This window comes from Dryobates pubescens, chromosome 6 (assembly GCF_014839835.1).
Source record: "Dryobates pubescens isolate bDryPub1 chromosome 6, bDryPub1.pri, whole genome shotgun sequence".
Lineage (NCBI taxonomy): Eukaryota > Metazoa > Chordata > Aves > Piciformes > Picidae > Dryobates > Dryobates pubescens.
Window position 1 is genome coordinate 17,052,713 of NC_071617.1, and position 21,709 is coordinate 17,074,421.

General features: G+C 42.0%; 1 protein-coding gene across 2 annotated transcripts in view; it reads left to right on the forward strand.

Moving 5' to 3' along the window:
- The window catches only part of EZR (ezrin), a 34,342-nt gene that overhangs the window by 8,301 nt on the left and 4,332 nt on the right, over nt 1–21,709 (forward strand). Inside the window, exons 2-7 of one of the 2 annotated variants that reach the window (XM_054162677.1) lie at nt 9,124–9,207; nt 13,803–13,898; nt 14,591–14,865; nt 15,497–15,580; nt 16,221–16,367; nt 19,345–19,441. In XM_054162677.1, coding sequence (XP_054018652.1) covers nt 9,124–9,207; nt 13,803–13,898; nt 14,591–14,865; nt 15,497–15,580; nt 16,221–16,367; nt 19,345–19,441 — 783 coding nt within the window. Of the gene's footprint in view, nt 1–9,123; nt 9,208–13,802; nt 13,899–14,590; nt 14,866–15,496; nt 15,581–16,220; nt 16,368–19,344; nt 19,442–21,709 lie in introns of those variants that run through there. The other variant, XM_009901375.2, reaches the window with a different exon arrangement.

Consider the following 21,709-nt stretch of genomic DNA (forward strand, 5'->3'; position numbering starts at 1 on the left):
AGGGTGAGCTCTGAGGTTATTCTAGCTTTTTTTTTACATTATTCACACCTTCAGACCCTGCCCCTCTTTATTGTGACTTGGTACTGTGGAGGTCATCATTTGCATAAGTTGTGCATCTGTTATTTACAAATGAAAAAGTTAAGAGGAGGTACAAGATGGTGTTTGTGTTCTGGATCAAGGTTGTAAGATACTGAGTTATTTTTTGCCTTCCCTTGTGGGGAATGTTAATAAATTGTTTAAACGACTCTGAAATTGTAATAAAACTTGATCTTAAACGTCTCTATCTGCCCTTGGCCCCATGTTTGATGATTCTGATGCAGGACCACAAAATGTGATCTGTTTTGTTCTGGACTCTCAGTGATTTCTTGAGATAAAGTTTATTTGAGGATTGGTTTTGGGGCCTTCTTTAAACTTCATGTCTAAAGCCTTAGTCTCACAGTTTCATTATGTTTAATTAGATGCAACAGTTGTCATGATAAAACAGTCTCTATGTGAAGGAGTTTGATCCAGTGGTCTGCAGCTTCCCTCTGCATTTAGCCTTTGGTTATGAAGGACCTATTGTTGCTGCAGTCTATGTTCCTAAATCTGTCCTAATATCAGTTGAGGGCAGGTGGCTCAGCCAAGCAGTGGCATTGCATTTTGTCTGTTCTCTCTGTCTCTGTGCTCCTTCTATAAAGAACACAAAGTATTTGAAGAAAAACTCTGCTGTTTGTACACAGATATTCCAACAACACTAATGGAGTATTATTATATGGCATCAGAGAGTCTTTGAAATCAGTTTTAATGTATTTCAACAGAGCATCATAAACCCTCCTGCTGCTTCCTAATGTTGTCTGTGTTCAGAGTAAATCCCTCCCTACATCCCTCACAGAAAGTAAGAGCAAGTGTATTGCATGAAAAATATCTGGGCTCCCTAGGTGTACAGGGCTTTGTTTAAGGGCAATATCCTGGGGCTTTTCAGGCTTAAAAGGCATTGCTTTGTTTTGCTTGAACACAGGGCTGTCCCTAGGTAGTTTCACATTAGAAAAAATGAAATTAAAAACACCTCTGTCTGCCAATTTTCAGCTTCTTCCTCACTCAAGATAGAATGTTGCAGTCTGCCTGTTAGGAAAAAGTTAGGCATGGAGAAAGGGTTTTTCTCTGGCAAGAGTGCTTGCTCAGTTTACTGTTTCACTAGGCAACTGATGTTAACTGTGCAGAGCTGACTGGAGGAGGAAGTCTGCTTCAGGCTTAGGCATTTGGGAACCAGGGCTGTCAGAGATGCAGAGTACTGCCGCTTGCCACATCTGCATGATATCTTCATGATCTTCTGGTATTGAAAGCATTATGCTTGACCCAAGATAAGGAACTGAATTACAGCCATGGCTGCCTCTCAGCTTTTCAGGCTGCTGCTATGAGGTTATTATACACTGACAGAAGACATATTGGGCTTTGGTTAAGGGAACTGAGATAGCTGTGTAATTTAGTATGGCATCTTCTGCATAACTGAACAGAAAAGTTTGAGTTTTCAGTCTAGGATTATTTAATTATAAGGAATATTTCATTCTGTCTCACAAAGAAGAGTCAGTTTACCTGGCTGCAAAACCAAACTCCATGGCTTTGCTTTCTTGTGATCTGTTTTTGTGTGCTGGCTCGGAGGAGGAGATTAGTCCAACCTGCTTCACTATAACTGGAATTTCTGGATGACTCTTCAGATTTGGGTATTCAAAATTTTCCTGCCCGCATGAGCCCCCATGCCCTCCCTCTCCCAACTTTATCCAAAAGAGTCTAGCTTTCAGATTTCACTTAAAAATTATTCTTGGCTTCTGCTCAAAGTATTTTTCCTCCCTCCAGAAAAACTTCCACTGAAGTTGTTACAGGCTTTTTCACTTTGCATGAGGGCAGCAAATACCTGGGCTCCTATTGCTTTGAGCTGACTTAAAAAATTGCAGTTAAGTATATCTGATTCAGTTACTGTTCCTCAAATCCAAGGGTTGCTGCCAAAAATAAGATTGTGCAAGTGTACAAGTTATTGCATTGAAGTTGACTAGTAGTTAAAGCTAACAACCATGCTGGACAATTTAAAAGTAACTATTAGCTTCTAGGTTATTATACAGAAGTGTATTTACCCTCAGTGGTATTTCCCTCTCTCCTGGGAAGTTGAACAAGGTTTTAAGGAACAAAGACTAGCCTACTCAGTTCCAATTTTGCCTGTTGCAAATGCAGCAGTACCTAACTGCTTCATAGACTCAGAGGAATTCCAGTGGAACGTGACTTAATGTTCTCATTTGTTTGCAAAAGGAACTTGTCCTTCAAGTCGAGGCTTTTCGATTTGTCACGGTATGCTGAGGAACTGGGTGGATTGCGTGGGTGCAATGAGCTTGCCTTGTCAGTCAAGCGCTTGCCAACCAGACTCTCGCCTCCTCGGGTTTGTGAAGTGATGAGGCTGTTTTCTCCCTCGTCAGGAAACCCTGTGTTCTGCAGTGTGGAGAGGAAGGGTTAGCACTGTTTTGCTGTGCTGCCATTGAACTCTCTGAAATGCTAGGTTTTGGGCAGGTAGCGTAGAAGGATTTTGGCATGGGAGCAGGGAAGGGGCATGTGGATCCTACTGAAAGGCTTTCTTCAGTGTTCTGCTGTGTGTCTCTTTCCCAGTCTCACAAGAATCACTTTCTCCTTCCCACAGAAGAGAAATTGCAGGTTTGTCAATTGCTTTCTCATTTTAGCTTCTTGGAGATCCTTGAAATGGTAAAAATGTATCACTGGAAAAAACTTGAACCTATGTTGTCTGAAGGCAGCATGGAAGTGGTTATATATTATCTCAATATATTACCACTCCAGCAATTACTGCTGCTTTTCCTGTTACCTAGCCTGCAAAATCAGAGGGAGAGGGCTTTTTGATGTTTTTCTCCTCATGGGTTTAAAGCTTACTGTCTTCTCTATAAATGATGTTTTAGACAACTCCCGTTTGGGAGAGATCAACTCCACTGTGAAACGAGAACCAATGAGAAACAAAAAACCCCTCAGCCAACTCCAAAACACCTGACCTGCAGATAAGTGCAGACTTTCCTTGCTTAACTTGCTCCCTTCTGAAAGAAGCATTCAAATTTGGGTGACAGCATTCCAACTGGCAAGTCATCGGGCAAGCGGAACAGAACAGTCACCTTCTGTAATGCTTCCAGTGACAAATACACTCAAGAATGTAAATTTTACTTCCATGTAATAGCATCACACCAGGAAATGTGGTGGTTTTCTGAGGATTATAATAGACCACATCCTTGTCTACAGTCCTGCTGTACCCCATTGTTTGCAAGCCTGTAATTTGTTCACCTCTTCATCTGCCTCTTGTCCATTCTCACTTCTCCAGGTGTAACACTTCTGTAACTACTTCTCAGACCTAACAAGATCTTTGAATTCCAGACCTGTTCTCCTAAAGAATTTATTTCTCATTCTTGACTAGGTGTTGTTTGTGAACTTGCAATTGCTCTCCCTCTTCCAGGGACCATGAGAGTGCTTAACTGTGTTTTCTTGCTCCCTCCACCTCACCACACTCACATCCTTCTTTCGAGATCCTGGCCTGCCATGAAGAAGTCAGAATACAGGTCCTTACATTAGTTCCAGCAAGGTGAAGGTGCTGAGCCCAGCTGGAAGGGAAGTAGTGCTTTGGCAATCCTCCAACAGTGAATAGAATTGGTGACTTGATATTCATGACATTGTCTCCTGATTTGACAGAAGCTATGGAGAATTCAGGTGTACAGCTTGTCATTTAGCTATAATTTCACATGGCTCGGATCTGTTATATGCCCAGTCTGACACATGGGACCACATCAAACATGTTAGTGGGTGAAGTTTGATCCACTAGGCAGCTTATTCTGTCAGAGAAGAAACAGAACAGGCTCGTAAGTGCTGTGTGTTTGACATGTTGGTGTTCATAGATATTCAAGAATAACATAATAAATTGAACTGATCTCTTTCCAGTTGCTTGGATTATGTGTGCTACTTACCCTCCCAGAGGTGTCTTTTCTGCAGTCTCCTGGACCATTAGCTGTTGATTTAAGTAACTTGTGGAGAACAGACAAATGCAGACACTGCAGTGGTAGCAGGTCAGCTCTGAGCTCTGAAGCCACTGGGATTTATTCCCTAATCAAAGTTGAATATTTTTCCCAGACTCTTTCCAGGAACTGGGACTAGACTCCTTTATCAGTTAGCACCATGTCTTTATTGTTGGAACCCACAAACATGGAAGGTGGAAGAATAAAGAGCAGTTTCAGTGCCCCTTTGATGCTGCTACATGAAATTGTTTTCCCTGTTACTGAATACCAAATCACTGCATGCATCTCTGAACAGGTGTGGTTGCTATGGTCAAAATGAGATTACTTTGTCCATGCAGATGCCTTGCAACTCAGGACAAAAATCTTGTCTGTTTTTTATTACAATACTAGTTATTGCTTGTGTGGTGGAAGAGTGGGCCTGCACAGGTGGGGATGCAAGCTTAATACTACTGCTTTCTTAATAGTATACACTTCTTTTCATTTGTTAAGACTGCTGTAGTCCTTCAGCACAAGCATGTCCATGTGCTAGATGGTCAGTTTACCTATGAGCAAGAAACATTAGCAAGTCTGTTCTGTTTTTCACAGTATGTGCTGTGCTAGTACAGCTCTTCAAAACCCCTCCTCTGTTCTGTCCCACACTGTTGATCTGCCTACGTGTACTAGCTACACACCTGGCACTTCCAGACATCCAGTGGCTGAAGAAAGAAGGCATGCTCATCTAGGATTCTCCACTGTGATACTGCTAATTACCACCACTTGGAAAAATACTTACTTGTAAACCTGCTATTTAAGAGACTCTAGTCTTTAACCCTCCTTGGAAAGAGGAAGAAAGCATTCCTGAGCATTGTCTCAGGCATTTAGACCTCCATAATGATATGCAACAGGTTAAGTACTAGTTTGTCCTGCGTTTATGGGTAAAAGTTGCTATTTACTGCCCTTTATCTTTTGTGTTCACTGGAAAGAAATTGTATGGTGTTTTAAACGACTTGCACAACTTCATGGCTTCACTGAACTATTTTATTATGCAAATGAACTTAAGGGGTATTAGATTTCATACACTGAGATGCAAAATATCCATGATGGCTTACAGTGTGTGGAGTTTTTCCTGTGCTGTCTTCCTTTTCCCCTTCCTGTGCTGCCATTCCTTAGTAGGGTGTTTTGCAGTGGAGTTGCAGTAGCAGAAGTGAGATGGTTAACTTGAAAGATGCCTTGTTGTCTGCACCTAGACACAAATTCTGGGCCAACAGGCTGTAGCTTAAGAGTTAGACTTTAGACTGCACATATAGCATCTGTTACATGTGGACACTGGGCTTTATGAGAGACAGTGTTGGGAAAAGCAGTATCATAATGCATTCCTATCTAGTCTTGGATCTTACACAGAAAAGATGTTGCCACTCAGCTGACTGGCAGTATGTTGCCTCCTTAAGAGAAGCCACCTTTTTTCAAATGGCACTTTAATGTTCCAAGTTTGCTGCTGTATGGTGCATGGTCTCTGAAGGGCTGCAGTGCCCCATAGATTGATCTACTAACTTTGCATCAGAAGAGAAGTTGTCTTAAAGAAACAAAAAAGCCAACCAAAAAAACGCCACTCACCCCCAAACACAAAACAGAAGAACAAATTCATGACTTGAGGATATTGCTATAGCAAGGAAGATCCCATCTGAACTACTGTGACCTCTAGTACAAGAGCTTTCCGTGGTGCTACCATTATTTAAACTTTATTCTGAAGTTCTCTCCAGCTCTGTTTTTCACCTTGGTTCAACTCTCTTGCCCTGTTAGGAAATGTAGGTAACATGCTACAATCCACCCTGAGCAAGCTGAAGCTATGGAAGTAGTGTTCAGTGATTCAATGTAGTAAGTTCTTCAGTTGTTGTTGTCTCTCACAGTTCATGGAGCATTTTTTTCTTTTTACCAATTTTATGCATCCTAAGGGGAGAGGAGAAATCTTGTGTTCTGTAATGCTTTCATACTCACAAGCACACTTTCTAAGGCCCTGTTTGTTGTTTTAGAGGAAGGTATAATCAAAAGTTTTATGGCATTGGCCTGTTGAGAGAGAAGTTGCATCTTACTGCTTGGGATTTTTAGCATGGTGTGTGTATTTTCAAAACCTGGGGTCACCTATGACAGCCATGTGCTCCTCTTCCCCTTCCACACACCTGTGTTCTGAAACAATTGAAAACTGCTTTCTTTTTTGTTACACTTTAAATTTTACCCTATAATACTGCTAGGACTTCACTTGTGAAACTTGTTCTAGCTGTCTTACCTGCTCTTGTTGCTGATAGAAATTAGTCTGAGTTGTTCCCTGCTTTCCTCTCCAACAGTATCTTGAATTGGTTAGCACCTTATGTTTCAATTTAATCGACTTGGCGCCACAGGGCGTTTCATGTGGTCAGAGCTGAATGCCAACCTGATCACCTCTCAGCCTAGCAGACATCAGGATTTCTCCAGGCTGTCTAAACTAGAGTTTCAAATGATTTAAAAGCTCTCTTTGCCTACTTCCCTACCAGCTTCTCTGTGGCTAAAAACTTGTGTGGAGTGGTTGTAGAACATCTGTTTAGAAACAGTGGTAAAATCCTTATATTCTTGAAACTAAAGTTTGGATATGAGAAGCAAGAGGACTTAATATGTCAGGAAGGAGACTCAAAGGATTTTCCCAGGCAGTCATTAACTCACTAAGTGGCAACTGCTTGAGACCCTGTCTCTTTGCTGCCTGTCATGTGGCTGGCAGCTTGTCTGAGGGCACACCAGGGAAGTCTTCTTTATCCTGCTAGTTGTTCGGCCCTTTCAGAACACAGAAATTAACCTTTACCATGCTCCCCAACAGTTCTTGAAAGCTCTTTGGATAACTGAGTAGTTATGTTCCTGTATGCTTATGGCTTTAATTGACTGGAAAGCTGATTATTTCAGTTTCTCATCTTAACACTGAAATGGTTCTTAAAAGATCTTGGAGGTAGAGGACTTTAGCACTAAACAGCTTACGATGCGGTTGATTCTTTAGCAAGGGGTCTGTATCCAGAAGAGTCTTTTAGGGTTGGAGTGATACAGAGCATTTCCCTAGACTAGGGAGTTCACCTCTTTGTACTAGCAACTAACCACTAAGGAGATAAACTAAAAGACAGACTGGTACCATCTGGAATTCCATGCTCAGCCAATGTCATGCAGGTTTTCTGGTAAGCAGTGGGAAGCACATCCTTTCAAGTTCTTTACCTGGTAAATGGATACTTATTTACACCCACTGCAATGTGTTTTGGCCAGAAGTACAAATAACTTGCACAATACAAACCTACAGATTATGAGCATATGTTTTCTTGAAGGGAGTAGAAAGAGATTAGAATATGATTAGGGATTTATTGTTGAGAGGGATTAAGTAACAGAGCTTTTTAAGGTCACATCTTCAAATTACAGCATTGCTGTTCCTGAGAATTTGGCATCTGAACTTCCTCTCCCTTCCTACACTGGAAACAGTTTGGGAAACCTTGCATTCTTAAGGCACAGGAAGGAAGCCTTAAATATACTTCCATGCTCAACTGTTGCTTCTGTTGGGAAAAGAAGCTGTTGGAAAACCTTTCCCAACTTGTTCGTTCTTGTTACTTTTAGATTATTTGTTTATTAATCCTAATTTAAAGGATACTGCTTCAAAAATACAGCTTCAAAGCGATAGAGCACCCCAGCAGTCCTTTCCTCTGGTTCAGCTCTGGATTTCCATGATTTGGAAATTACCTTCAGTCACCTTTTACAGGGGAGTCCTCGGTCATCTGGGATAGAGCAGGAGAAAGAAACAACCTTAAAGGCTAAAAGACATTTGATGCCTTCATGTCTCTAATATATTGAACTAAAACTAGACAAGGCAATTTGTTTTAGCAACAGATCCGTGTTAACCATGACATTTATAGTTACATATTTTTAGCTGATAGTTATGCTAGAGTTTAAATATACATAACGAACTCGGCTGGAAACTGTTGTAGTGTCAAGGCTTTGTAGTGAGTGATTCTTCCTCTTCTGCTTCTCCGACTTGTTCTGTCAAATGTGTGCTTCTGTGCTGGGCCTCAGTGCCACAGCTGTAGCAGATGTGTCCTCCTGGTCTACCTCTGGCTCTCTGTAAGGGAACATTTATAAAATCTTAGGAAGTGGTTGTGAAAGTTTACCTACCTCTAGCTTACCTGTTGCCTAGCCTTGTGTTTATGTCACCGCTTTCTTCTTTCCTTTAGCTACAAATCTAACTTGTTAGCAGGACTATGCTATGTGATCATACAAGTTTGAGGATTTTTAATTGATTTTGAGGTTGTAACTGGGTTGGGGTTGTTTTTTTGAGGCATAGTATTACAATCCTTTCCTGATTTGCTGTTTTGCTGGTCCTTACGCTACGCCCTGCAAGCTGAGTTGCTGCTTTGGCCTCCTGATTAACTGCTAATAGTGTTTTTGTCGTCATTAAACGCTTGCCTGGTGCATACAGTAGTAGCCTGTGCCTTGCAGTCTACTTCTGCCGTTGCAGTAAATCTGGTTCTTCACTAACAGCAATAGCATAGTGAACTCTTGCCCTGTAGTATCTTTCAGTACCTGTAACTGCTGTTTCCATTTTTATGAGGGAAAGAATGACTGTTTATCAGGTCAATGCTGATTGCTTCGTAAGAATAATCTGCAGCCTTTTGCCTTTAAAACCTTAGATTAATTCCAGCTCTAATATAAATGGAAGTTAAATTATAAGTCTTAAATTTAATTTAGTCATTAGGGCCTTTCGTAATCCAAGGGATGGCCTGCAGGCAGCCATGTGGTGCTCTCAGAAATCTTATTCCAAGGGGGTTTTGGCCTGGAAATGGCCAACTCTAAGGCGTTCACTTGTTTAACCAGAAGTTCGGTGCAATCCTGTGTTTAGTAGGAAAACCTGCAGTGCAAGCTGGATAAGACAGCAAAGTCAGTGCCCCAGTGAATTTGCTGGTGTGATAACACAAATCTAGTTGGGGTTTCAGTGTGTATATTATAGAGGTTATGGTAGTGCATCAAAGCATGGAGACTGTGTTGTACACAAAGTACTGTGTTAACTCTGAGAAATTGCTTTCAATACAGCTTAAACAATGCATTTTGTTTTCCTCCTCAGATCAATGTTCGAGTTGTTACTATGGATGCAGAGCTGGAGTTTGCCATCCAGCCAAATACTACAGGCAAACAGCTGTTTGACCAGGTCAGTGAAAGATTGTTATGGGCTCTTGTTGTTTAAGCTTGGAGTACATTTCAGACTATAGTGTTTTCTTAAGACTGGATTCCAAACCTACCTTTCTTTTTTCTTTCCACCTTCTAATCAAAAGGCCCTCGTCTGTTCTAAGATGTCTAAATTCATCACAGTAAAAGGTAAAAAACAAAAAGGCAAAAATCCTTGCAGGTATGTTATGTTCCAGTGAAACCTGTTGACTTAGCAGTGTTGAGTGATGAAGTGTCATAATGAATCTAAAATATATAGACAGCATGGGTAGGTAGCACATTAAAATGAACCTCTTGCTTTGAAATACAGCTTACCTCGTGTTTCTTAAGTTCTAAAGTTAAAATGAAGTCTTCAGATGGCTGACAAAGGCCTAGGGACAGCTAGATTCATGCAGAAGCTGGGTTGGAGGTATCTGCTTGATGCAGGTATTTGAGTTTGCCAAGCTACTAGAAAAGAGAAAAAAGTGTGATCTCTATGCAGCAACTATAGGAGCATGACTTACAAGAGGTTCTGTGCAGCAGGATGGAGCAGAGGCTTGTGCAGCTTGCCTAGGGGGATTTCCAGGGAAGTGGAATGTGTGAGTAGGCAAGACTCCCCCCCTGCTGCTGCATTAACAATATACAGGTCTGTTTGGAGATGAACCTACAAAGGTCAGATAAAGACAACTAAAACAAACAAAGAGCGGTCTGTAAAACTTTTATTACTATTTTCTTAAGTAGCTTCCTCTTATAAAACCAAAGCGAGGCTTAATTTAACTTATTGTTCTGGAGTTTAGAAGCAAACAACCATCCTAAGAATTGATCTTCAGTTAAACATATTAAGATGTTTACAAAGTGTTACAGCAATTCCTTTGCACTTCTCCCCTTGTCTTCTGCTAGTCTTGATAGCAAAGGGTGGTTGACCTTTAACTGAAGTAGGCAGAGCTGGCTAAACAGTGTCCATCTCTTCCAAGTTTCTGTGGGTACCATTTTTCATTTCAGTGAGCTAGAGCTTGCTGGGCCAGCAGCTGTGCAGAGAAGTTCTTTGGGGAAAAAAAATATTAAACAAAACCCCACCCCACAAAGCCCAAACTCCCCACAGACAGCAAAACCACTTTGATTGGGTTTTTGGGAGGTGTGAAAGGAGGAAGCCAAATTGTAATCGCTGCGCCACAGATTGTGTTTAGTGTTAAATTTATCTTGAATTCCTTTTGCTTTGTTCCTGATGTGGGATAAGCATCAAGTATTCATTGACACATAATTTGTTGAAGCGATATGAAACCTGCATTTTCATGGAACCAGCATTTGGTGTTTGACCTTCCATTCACTGCTGATCACCCTTGCCTCAGGATAACTTCCTCCTTCAGCCCCTTTCACATCATCCTAAACCAGAGAACTCAAATGCATCTCTGAGAGCACAAAAGCCCAGGCAACTAAAGCCAGGTTTTTGGAAGTAATGCCTTAGATCAGACAGTCTAAGTACATCTGTGTTCCTTATTACAAGGATTCAGTAAGAACTTCTTTCTCCCCCATACACTCACTACTGTTTACATCTGTTAAGAGCCACGGTCACTTCTCTGCTTTCTTGACCTCCATCTGAGATGCATAAAATCCTGAGAACAAGGAAAAAGACAGGATGCTTCAGATCCAAGATACTTCTAGCTTGTTGTGTAGGTAGTTCTGGATTTCTGAAGAGTGCTTGTTGCAGCAGTTTTCGAAGTATTGGAGTAGACTATCACCTCATGAAGATTTGATCACATCCTGTGGCTTGGATTTAAAACCTGTGATTGGAAATTCTCTGTAGTTCATACCTTCTTGGGCTGCACTTCTGCATATCAAGAGAAGACTACAGTAGAAGTGTGCAGCACAAAAAACAGGAAAGGCAAAGGCTATTTATCTGTAACTGTTCTGGCATCCTCTCTTCACTTCTGCTATGCAAGCCTTTACTAAGCCCTTATCTCAGATGGAGTTTACACTCAGATAGAGCTTATGGAGGCAGCAGGTTTTCACAGGTATGGGGAGTGGCCAGGCTTGAACTGCAGAACCACTGTGGGCCTAAAAGGGTGTTGGAGAAGCAAGGTATTTTTAAAAACCACCAGATGTTTCCTTTGCTGGCTGTCAGCTAGCAAAACTGCTCTGGCAGTGCCCTTGTGCTTTGCTAGCATGAGTGTGTCTTCCATGTAAGTAGGATGGTAGCTCCCTTCTATGGAAAGGGGAGAATAGTGCAAACCTGGGAGTACAGAGTTCAGCTCCACTCAAGCCAGACCTGTGCAGTTTGTGCCACAATGGTCTGAAGCATCCTGAGAACCACACCAGTGGCCTCTGCAGTGGGCAGGAGTACCTCCCAGGCAGTCATGTGCCATCCTGGACACAAGGCAAAGAAATTCAGTGGAAGTGAGTGTCACTGGCAGTTTCTGGGAGTGAATACATTTCTGGGTGGAAGGAGCAGACTTAAGATTTGCTGCTTCATGCATTTGATGGAGAGGAGTTTTCTCCCATCTTGAATCTAATGCCTTGGTTCTTAGTTCCTCCTTGTTTTACTGTGGAGGGAACTTACAAACCCTATCCCAGAATACAGGCTAAAACATGAATGTCTTTGTTCTTTGTTTTGGAACTCAAGTGGTTGAATTGTGACGTATAGCTTAATACTGTCTCATTCCTTGCCTTTAGGTTTTGAGAAGAACTTGAGGGGGTCACAACTTTGGCAAGATTTATAGGAAAGTGGACTACTTCTTTTCTAAGAGACATTCAGAGATTGTGACCTGATAAGGGCTTCATTTATGCAACTCTTTGTTAAAATAAAGTTGCAAAACTTTGTGATGCAACAGGAAGTGGCAGGTTCCACATACCCAGGCTTTTCTGCTAGACTTAAGTAAAGCTCAGTTCTGACCTTTCTAAAAATAGGTCTAGCTGTCAGAAAGGTTGTTTGTACTGCAGCAAAACAAACCACCACGGGGGTGAAGTGAAAAGGAATTTTGGTCAAGGCTAAAATATTTTCAGACTGTAGCTCTTAAAAAAGAAAAGTGGGACTTGGTTTTTTCATTGGGGTTATTATTGTTAACAAAAACTGTAGTGAGCTCTAACTAGTTACTTATGACCCTGGTAAAGTAGAACATACAAACCATAGCCTACTGAATACAACCCACAGTGTCTAGCTATGAAGCTATCCCATTCCTTCAACTAGTAGGCACCAACTTCTTTATCCTTAAATTGTATTTGCTTAGTAACATTTTTCGTACTGTGCAAGTTCCTTGGTCTGTAAATGTTATGGATTGCCTGTTACTCAGCAATGCCACACAGACACTAATTCTCAGAGGGCTAAACAGAATGGTGCATATTTTTTTCCAGTCTCCCTTCCCAACCCCAGGAAACTCTGGCTTCCAGGTACAGACTGCTGGCTTCTAGCTCACCAGAAAGGACAAAAAAATAAGGAAAACTCTAGCAAAAACTAATGAAATATCCTAAAATCATGTCTCTCTCGAGTCTGATCTCTAGCCAGAGTGTTTTCAGTAATACTGTAAATGAGGAGGATGAAACAGATCTTTGTTGAGATATCAGGCTTGTTGTAGCTCATGTAACAGCACCCTGCCAGGCCTGTCATGCTTTCCTAACTTAAAAGTAGCTTTAAAAAGCTACCTCCTGCCTTCCCCTCAGATCAGCTCCCCATGGTGATGCCTACATCACTCTTTGCGGAGATACTCTGTAATAATATCACAGAAGTTTTCCAGATACATATGTAGTAGATCCTTTGGCTCTGTCTAGAGCTCAGCTTTACAGGTAGATGAGTCACATCAAATTACTGGGCTAGAAGAACAAGCTGTCAAGAGGAGGAGGAGGTTCTGAATTTGTTAGGCTATTTCCTCCACTGAGGAGAAGGAAGATGTCCACTAGCTCTTCTCGCTAGTAAGTGTGCCATCCAGTCAGTGGATGGTGTTTCTGAATCTTTTGTCTGGTTAGTGTTAACAGTGTATCAGATTAAATTTGTCCTAACCTTGGGCCATCAGTATATTTTGTCCTTCAAAACCAGCCTTTGTGTGAGTCTAAAAAAGGAATACCCTTGACAAGGAATACTTGCAGCTTGTTTTACTTCTCGAAACTGCCCATGGAGCTTCCTGCAGCAGCATCCCTCAGTTGGTTCCTACAGCCAAATAGTCTTGGCTGACTGGCAGACAAGATCACTTGAGCTATTAGCACTGCTAGCCAGTTGTGGTTAGTACTGACACCACTACAGAGCATCTCATCATGAGCTATTGTGAGACACGTAACTAGTCTACCTCGCCAAATACAGTTTGAAGAAGGGACAGTAGATAGAAGAAAGCAGAAGCCCCACCAGTCTGCAGGTGACCAGGCCTGTCAATTACCCTGCCTGTGTCTCCATGTTTCCTCAGAACAGTCTTCTAGGAACAGGATGGTTCAAGGAGCTTAGCTGATGCTGTTGCTGTCATCTACTGTGTCAGTAGTATATCTTTGTCTATAAAGTGACATAAGAGATGCCAGATGCATAGGTTTAGGCTGCTGCCTGCCCCTGAGCTGAATGTGGGACTTGAGTTACCTATGCTAACTTTTTAATCTTTTTTCTTTTTGACCTTTCTGTGACAGGTGGTTAAAACCATAGGTTTGAGAGAAGTGTGGTACTTTGGTCTTCAGTATGTGGACAACAAAGGATTCCAGACTTGGCTGAAGCTTGATAAAAAGGTAAGAGACTTTGGGCTAATTGCTGAACAAAGGTTAAAGCTTATATGATTGCTGATGTGTTATTGGCTGCAACTATTCTGAGAACTGTTTGAGGTGTGGCATGGTGGAAGTTTGCCCTTTCTCTCTATATGAATTGTAGAAAGTTTTATAGCTTTAGTCAGATGTACTTCATTGGGCAGAAACAGCTGTTCATGCTGTGACTGGAGGAATATCTTGGCTAATGATGGTGTTAGTCTCTGCTTGTGCAGGATCAGCTGTTGCACTGATCATCCAGCTGATGCTTCTGATGTGCTCTTGTTTGTGGACTTGTAGTTCTTATGAGGCTATAAACAGTTTTTCTTGATGGGGCAGTCAGTGATGTACCTCTTTGACAGAGAACAGCTTCCTGACATTAAATGCTTACAATGCTAGATGGGTTTGCCATCTGATACAGCATGGTAAATCATTCTCCAGTGACCAAGGTTTGCTCTGCAAACAGCATTTTCCTGGCTTAGCTGGAAAACACAGCACATCTGCCCTGTGTTGTCATACCAGTGAGCAGCCAGAATGAAGGAATTCCAATCATGAGTTGCCAGTATTTGCCTCTTGAGGCAAACACCCCAGATCCTTTTCTTTTTTTTTCAGTCTGTATAAAACCAATTTATTCTATTGTTTGCAACCCTGCTTACTTGTGATACCACCTCTGTCTTCAGGTTTCTGCTCAGGAAATCAGAAAGGAGAATCCCCTCCAGTTCAAGTTCCGTGCCAAGTTCTTCCCAGAGGATGTGTCTGAAGAGCTGATCCAGGACATTACGCAGAAGCTCTTCTTCCTGCAGGTGAAGGAAGGAATCCTCAGTGATGAGATCTACTGTCCTCCTGAAACAGCAGTACTTCTTGGCTCCTATGCTGTGCAAGCTAAGTTTGGAGACTACAACAAAGATGTGCACAAGCCTGGATACCTCAATTCGGAGCGTCTCATCCCCCAGAGGTGAAGAGCTGGTTGATGCAGTCTCCCCACACACCCCATTTTTTGGTTTACTTTGTTTTGGGTTTCTTGTCTCTTTTAAAACTCAAGAATTTGCATTCTAGTTAAACAGAAAGGGCTTCACTGAAAACATGATTTAAATGCATTTTTCTATTGAATTGTATGCATTTGAGTTGTGTCTGTTTTTTATTTCTATCTGTCACTTAAACTATGTTTTTGTGCTCCCTTTTTGGGTTGATTAGGGAGAGGAAATACACCTACAAATTCAGCTTTTCTTTCCTAAACTTTGCTGGTTTAGGTAACTGACATGCTGGTAACTAGCAATGTGAATGGCTTCTCCTTAAAAAGGAAATAGCAACATTCAGTCAAGAATGTGTCATCCCTGGAGAAGGTTGAGTCCTGTGTCCTTAATCCTAATGTGAAGTCCTAAAAATCTTGTATGGAAACAATGACGTGAGGCTACATAGTCCATTCCCACAGAGGACATCCTTGGGCTGAGCAAGATAATCCTCTTGGTTTCAGTAAGGCCTCATGGGACTGATTTTTCAGTAAGACTCTAGCAAAAATCAGCATAAATGGATACTGGAGAACATAAAGTCTAATATTGCTAATACCTTTTTCTTCCCTTGTGTAGGGTGATGGACCAGCATAAACTCTCCAGAGAGCAGTGGGAAGAACGGATCCAGGTATGGCACGCTGAACACAGTGGCATGCTCAAGTAAGTGTTTTGTATTGGTCCATAGTATATTCACTTTGCTGGTTGATTACCTTAAGCTTCTAGTTCTACAACACACACTTTTGAAACTGACCCAAAGAACCACCTATGTGGGGGAACTCCTAGCGTGTTTTCTAGTCCAGCATTAAATCATATGGTAAAACTCAGTGGGATATTTGCACTGGTCATGAGTGTCTTGGATGGCTTCCTGAAGATCCTGGACCTAGGCACGATGTATCAGTGGTGACTCTGAGTGGGGACAAAAGTAGAGGTGTATCTCTAACCCTTGTGCTCATTGAGGCGTTTGCATTGGCAGATGGGAAAAGTTCAGGTACTGTGCCTTTCCCTCTGGCTGCACATTGAGAGAAGGATGAATGTTGGGAGAGATGAGTGTTGCTAGTTTTCTGTCTGGAAATACAAGGGCTTGATAAATGGGAGTGCTCTTGGGTGGGGGGGGGGGGGTGTTCATAGGTGTGATACCATAATTTCTAAAGTGAATTCAAAATGATGAGTGTCCAACTCTAACTCCTGTGTTTGTGTGGGTTTAGGAAAAGCTGTGTGTTTCTTTTGAGGGCTTTATGCTTTCCAAGATAGCCAGACAAATGAGAGGCTGAAATCTTGCTGTCCTTCATGTCTCAACCAGAGAGAATGCCATGCTGGAATACCTGAAGATTGCTCAAGACCTGGAGATGTATGGAATCAACTATTTTGAAATCAAGAATAAGAAAGGAACTGACCTCTGGCTGGGGGTTGATGCCTTGGGGCTCAACATCTATGAAAAGGATGATAAGTAAGGCTTTTGTTGTTTTACCTCTGATCTAATGTGAGAGCTGGTCTGGGAGCCAAGAGACATTTCTCACTTACAGAATCAGGGCAACGTTTCAAACTTGCTTGTGTTTCAATTTTGGATCAGTAGGTGAAGCTGTGATAGAAAATGAGCTTTGACATCCATTTATGCTTTCATGACTTGTCTGACCTGCTAATGCTACTTTGTAAAAAGAGGAGTCAGTGCCCTCTGGTAAATCTGGCACAGCTGTAGAGCTGAACCCTGAACTAAGGAGTTTACCAAGCTTTTGCTTGAGTCAGGTTGCCAGGTACACCAGCAGTGAACTCAGTACAAGAAAGACCTCAATAACTAACATATCTGCAGTGTTTGGGCATCTAAGACCCTTCCTATAGTGAGGTTATGATAGTTGTGTGTACAACCACGTCACTCTGAAAGAGGCAGATTATGGGGTGGACACAAAACCAAAGCTGGATGACACCCCAGAATCCAGGGAGGAGTTAAGCTATATAGTTACTGTGAATGAAGAATAAATCAAGGTCTTGCTGAGGTGTGCATCATTTTAATCAGCCCTTCTGGTGAAGACAAAGCCATTACATATATTAATTATATATATACATAAAATTGGATAGTAGGTGGGAAATGATAGCCTGCATCTATAAATAAACAAATGGGAGGTGAGAACAGCCATATCTAAGCCTGCTGGTCTCCTGTAATACTTCACAACTGAAGGAGAGTTAAAATAGATGTTTGTTAGAGGAAAGGTTGCTGTTTAGATTGCTTCCCTGCACCCCTCTCCACCTGAGATTTCATTTGTTCTTCATTTTAGTCTCCAGAAAGCTTTTAACGCACCCCAAATATTAATTGAAACTCTCTGGAACTTCTGTTAAGATGGCAAAGTGAAGTGCAGCCTTTCCTGCAATGCTAATATGTGCTGTCACCCAGAAAACAAGGAGTGTCACTTGAAAGAGAAGTAGTTTCGCTCATGTAATACTTGGGTCCTGAATGACAAGTCTTGCTATGTAACCATGGCCACACAAACAGGTTTTTCGAGCTGCAGAGGCAGAGTGCAGCCATTGACTGTAAAGAGCTATCAAGAGCGTTTGCAAAACAAATACAGGTGCTGGAATAAACTGCATGTTTCTGCTGTAACTCTTGCTACTATATAATTAAGTCTTTTAAGCAGATATGGGGACTAGAAAAATAGTCCTGTGTGCCTAACCCGTGGTTTGTATGTGCAACATTTGGGGACTGGGGTAAAGGTTAACAGGCAGAGATTTAGTTGCTGAAGTTCAGCCTGAGGAAAATGAGTTTGTGCTATAGGTGTGTGAGGCTCTGTACTGCAGGTCAGTGTCCCACTTCCAGGTATTATCAAGGTTGGGTTTTTGTGGGTTTTTTTTTCATCTTGCTATAGAGGAGATTCTGCAACAGAAGTGAAGTGAATTATTTCAGTTGTCCATCAAACTGTAGTACCGAGGGTTGAAGCACTTAAGCTAATATGGCAGAGGTGGGAGTAATTAGTTAATCTTAGTCTAATCAAGTAATTTTCTTCACAGTTCTTACTTAATGTTACACACACACAGAGTTGCATAATCTTCCAGTTCAGTTAAAGGTTAAGGGATGGTAAGTTCTGAAGGATGTCTCTTTTTCTTGATGTCTGATTTTAAATCAAGGAGGTTTGTGTGGGGTTTTTCTTACGCTTGGGCCCACTAAGATCATGCTGTGTAGTAGTTTTCCATCTGTGACAGTCCCAATCCTCAAAAATTGCCATCTTTTTTCCTTAATGAATGAGCTTCATAGAAAGAATTCTCAGTTTGAGCAGTTCACCATGCTGATAGATGCTTCTCTAGTAAACACGAAATACTTGTCTTCAACCATTCGCAGGAAATAATTGCTAGCACTTCAGTGTGCATCAGACACATTGGAGGAGGTAGATAGTAACAAGAAGATGTCTTGTTAGTAGTATCATTTATGTAAGGTACAAGTCTTGTTAACTGCTGTCTCTAGGGAATATACCCTCCCTTAGTAAAAGAATGATAATGTGGTATTAAACATAAAAATTGAACTGTCTGGTTGGAGGGAATAAAAAGAATTGGTTACAGTTAAATATGCAAGTCTTCGTAATACTAGAACCTGCTGCAGAGCTGGGCAGGTATGTAAGGGTGAAATGCTGGAATGACTCAGGAGCATTTGATCTCATAAATAACTTGAAGCTTTTTGTATGCAGGAATCTGAGAAATTAGCAAGGCTTAAAGAAGTAATCTTAAACCAGCAGATGTGAACTCCTAATGAGTGAGGAAGAGCTGGGAGTCTGAATCTTGCCCTTTGCTTTGTCGGGGTGCTTTTCATCAGGGGAACACCGTGGGGTGCAGCTCATTGCACAACCAACATGTTAAAGTTCTGCTTGGTGACTAGTAGGATGAGCTGAAGGAGCAGTTTGCATGGATGGAAAGGGCTCTTTGTTACTAGTCTTGCCTACAGTCTGGGGGGGAAACAAAAGACAAATCTGCTTTAACCAATTGTATTTCTGCCTGCCCAGCACTTGAGAACTGAAGGCAGCATGAAAGTAACTGTGCTAGCTGTAACACAATGGAGTAGAGTGGAGTGGTTGAGTCATGTTGTTTTGTGTTCCGTGATGTACAAGAATCCTCTGGGAAGCACAGCACACATACCTGAAGTCTGCCCACCACAGATTTTAGGCCCCGATTTTAAAGAAACGAGCTCAAAGCAGGTGACGTTTGGACAAGCTGAGTGTTCAGCTTCAGCAGAGTCCATCCCTATTGCGTAGCCAGCAGTCAGTAGGTAGTGGCTGACCAAAATGAGAAGACTGTAAGGGACACTTCTTTTCCTACCTCCCTGGTAGGCTCAGCTACTGTTGTTGGGAGAGCTGTGTGAAGTGTTGCACTCCACCGAGCCTGTTTAAAAGTGGGGTGGGGGGAAGGAGTTCATTGCAGCTTCTCATAAAAATTTCTCTTCTTTGCAGACTGACTCCAAAGATTGGGTTCCCCTGGAGCGAAATCAGGAACATCTCTTTTAATGACAAGAAGTTTGTTATAAAGCCTATTGATAAGAAAGCACCAGTAAGTATACCTAAAATAGATTCCTAATTAATACTGGTTCATCTCTAAAGTAGTCTTTGGAGAGGAAAAAGCTGCAGGTGTTTAGGATGCAAAATGAGCATTAGTTATTTAGGGTGTATTTAAAGCTACCAGGTTTTCTGTGTGGTGGAATCTCACGTGGAGAAAGACAAGGATTTTACAACTGCAGAGTCCTTTTTTTGGTAGCAAACTAGCTTCATGATTATATGTGAGACTCTGCATTAGTTCTGTGAGTCCTCTGTGTAGCCATGGGACCCATCTGTTTCAGGGCATGGAAACTGGTGTGTAAATGGTTTGTTGTTGTTGTTTATGCTTAAAAAAACCACACACAGAAGTCATGGAAACACTACTGCAATACCACATGGATACATACGGCTTTCCATTTTAATGCTCACTTCTACGCTAGTGAAGGACCATGGTGTTCATTGACCTTGAGCATTGCACTCCTCAATGGTAGGGATGTGACTTCTGTGGAGAATTGAGATGTAACTGTCTGTGAATGTTCCTTTTCAATACTTGGAAATGTATTTGCAGAGTTATTTTAGTGAAGAATTAGCAACTTGCTTTGACCTGTTGCGAACCTGAAGCGGAATAACTGGTATAGGTGGATCCCATCCTGCCAGTCTTGTGAAACTGTTGGAATAGTTGAGAAAGGCCTCTTCTTATTCTCTGCCCCCACCCCAGTACTTGGCCTTGGTGGGTAAGGACAGCCCTGAGACATAACAAGCAGTTTGGCTTTGGCAAAGTATGACACCTTATCAATCTTTAACAGGAGAAGAGCCTCCCAGTAATTTGGGGGACAGTAATGCACACTGTCATGCAGGGCTTGCTTTCAACCTCAGCTTTGCAGGGAGAGGAGCTTCTTTCTGCCATGCTGCTGGTGAAAGTCAACAAAAACTTCAGAGAGGTAGAAAGCTGGTCTGTCAGGCATGCTTCTCTCAATGGGAGACCCTCTTGCATGTGTTCTACACATTCCATTTAATCTCATGTTTATGGGTTACAGCTTTCTATCTGTTCCCCAACAGCAAATCTGACAGAGTCTGAAATGGGAGACCTGGAAGAGGCTGATACAGTAAAGAGTTAACATTGAAATCCACAGTTACGTTTCCTTCCTTCATCAGTTCTCCTTTCCCTGGGCAGGGTTGTGTTTAAAACTGTGCCTGAAAGAAGAACTTACCTGGATGCTAGTTCTGAGCATTCAGGGAATTGTGTGGGTGTTTTTGCAAGCCTGTGCCTCTTTTTCAAAAGGCAAGTATCATAACCACAGCAGCATAACTCAGTCCACCCAAGATGTGGGTCGGAATCTCCCTTTTTGTTTTGGAGGATTCTACATGTCAGTGTTGAAACGGACACTAATGTGATGAGTGGAGTCTTGTGGCACCTTGCCCAGAGTAAGCTTTTTAATTCCTAGGCCTGCCTGGCCACATGCTCAGTATCTCCAGCACGTTATCTTCAAAAATACCAACCTGCAGTGACCCAGTTGTGCAAGAGCAGGGGAAGCTGGGAATGAGGAACAAAAGGGAATCTTTTCTGATGTGACTCTTTAGTCCTTTGGTTATGGCCTTACATGACAAAGGCAACCACCATCCATGCCCTCAGTATTTATTTTCATGCAAAGAGAACCTTGCCTCAGGATAGGCTCTGTACATCACAATGCATACAAACAGTTTGGTTTTAAAATTGCTTCTCAGAAGTAGTAGGTCGAGTGAATAGCTCAGTGGTACAGCTTGCAGTGTCACACCTGCACAGCTCAGAGTGGCTCTGGCAGGGTTTAGTGCAGGAGCAAAACACAGCATGCTGCCTGCCTCTTTGCAGTCAGTGGGTGAATTAGGAAAATGCATTGAAGAAAGTCTTTGTTGGCATGTTCGTGGTCATATTAATAGTACTTGGAGAGTTCTTCACTGCTTCTAGTGTGACCTCTGGTTTTCCCATAGATAGCCACAACTTGTGCTTATCATCTCAGGCAATTAAAAACCATGATCACTGCTGCCATGCAAAATTACACAGCCCCTTCTCAGTTTCACCGCTTGCTCACAGTGAGACACGGGCACTGGTTTATGGTGGCTACGTGCCAGATTGCCCACTGCTCCTGTCACTGTTCGCATAGTACAGAAAGGCACAGAGAGGCAGAGCTTTGTGGTCTAAGTGGACTCAGAAAAATCTGAGTAAGAATTTTGAAAACCAAGACATTTTTAAGAGATAAGAAGTGTGGCTGTTTGGGTTTTTTGTTTTGTTTTTTTGCTGAACCAG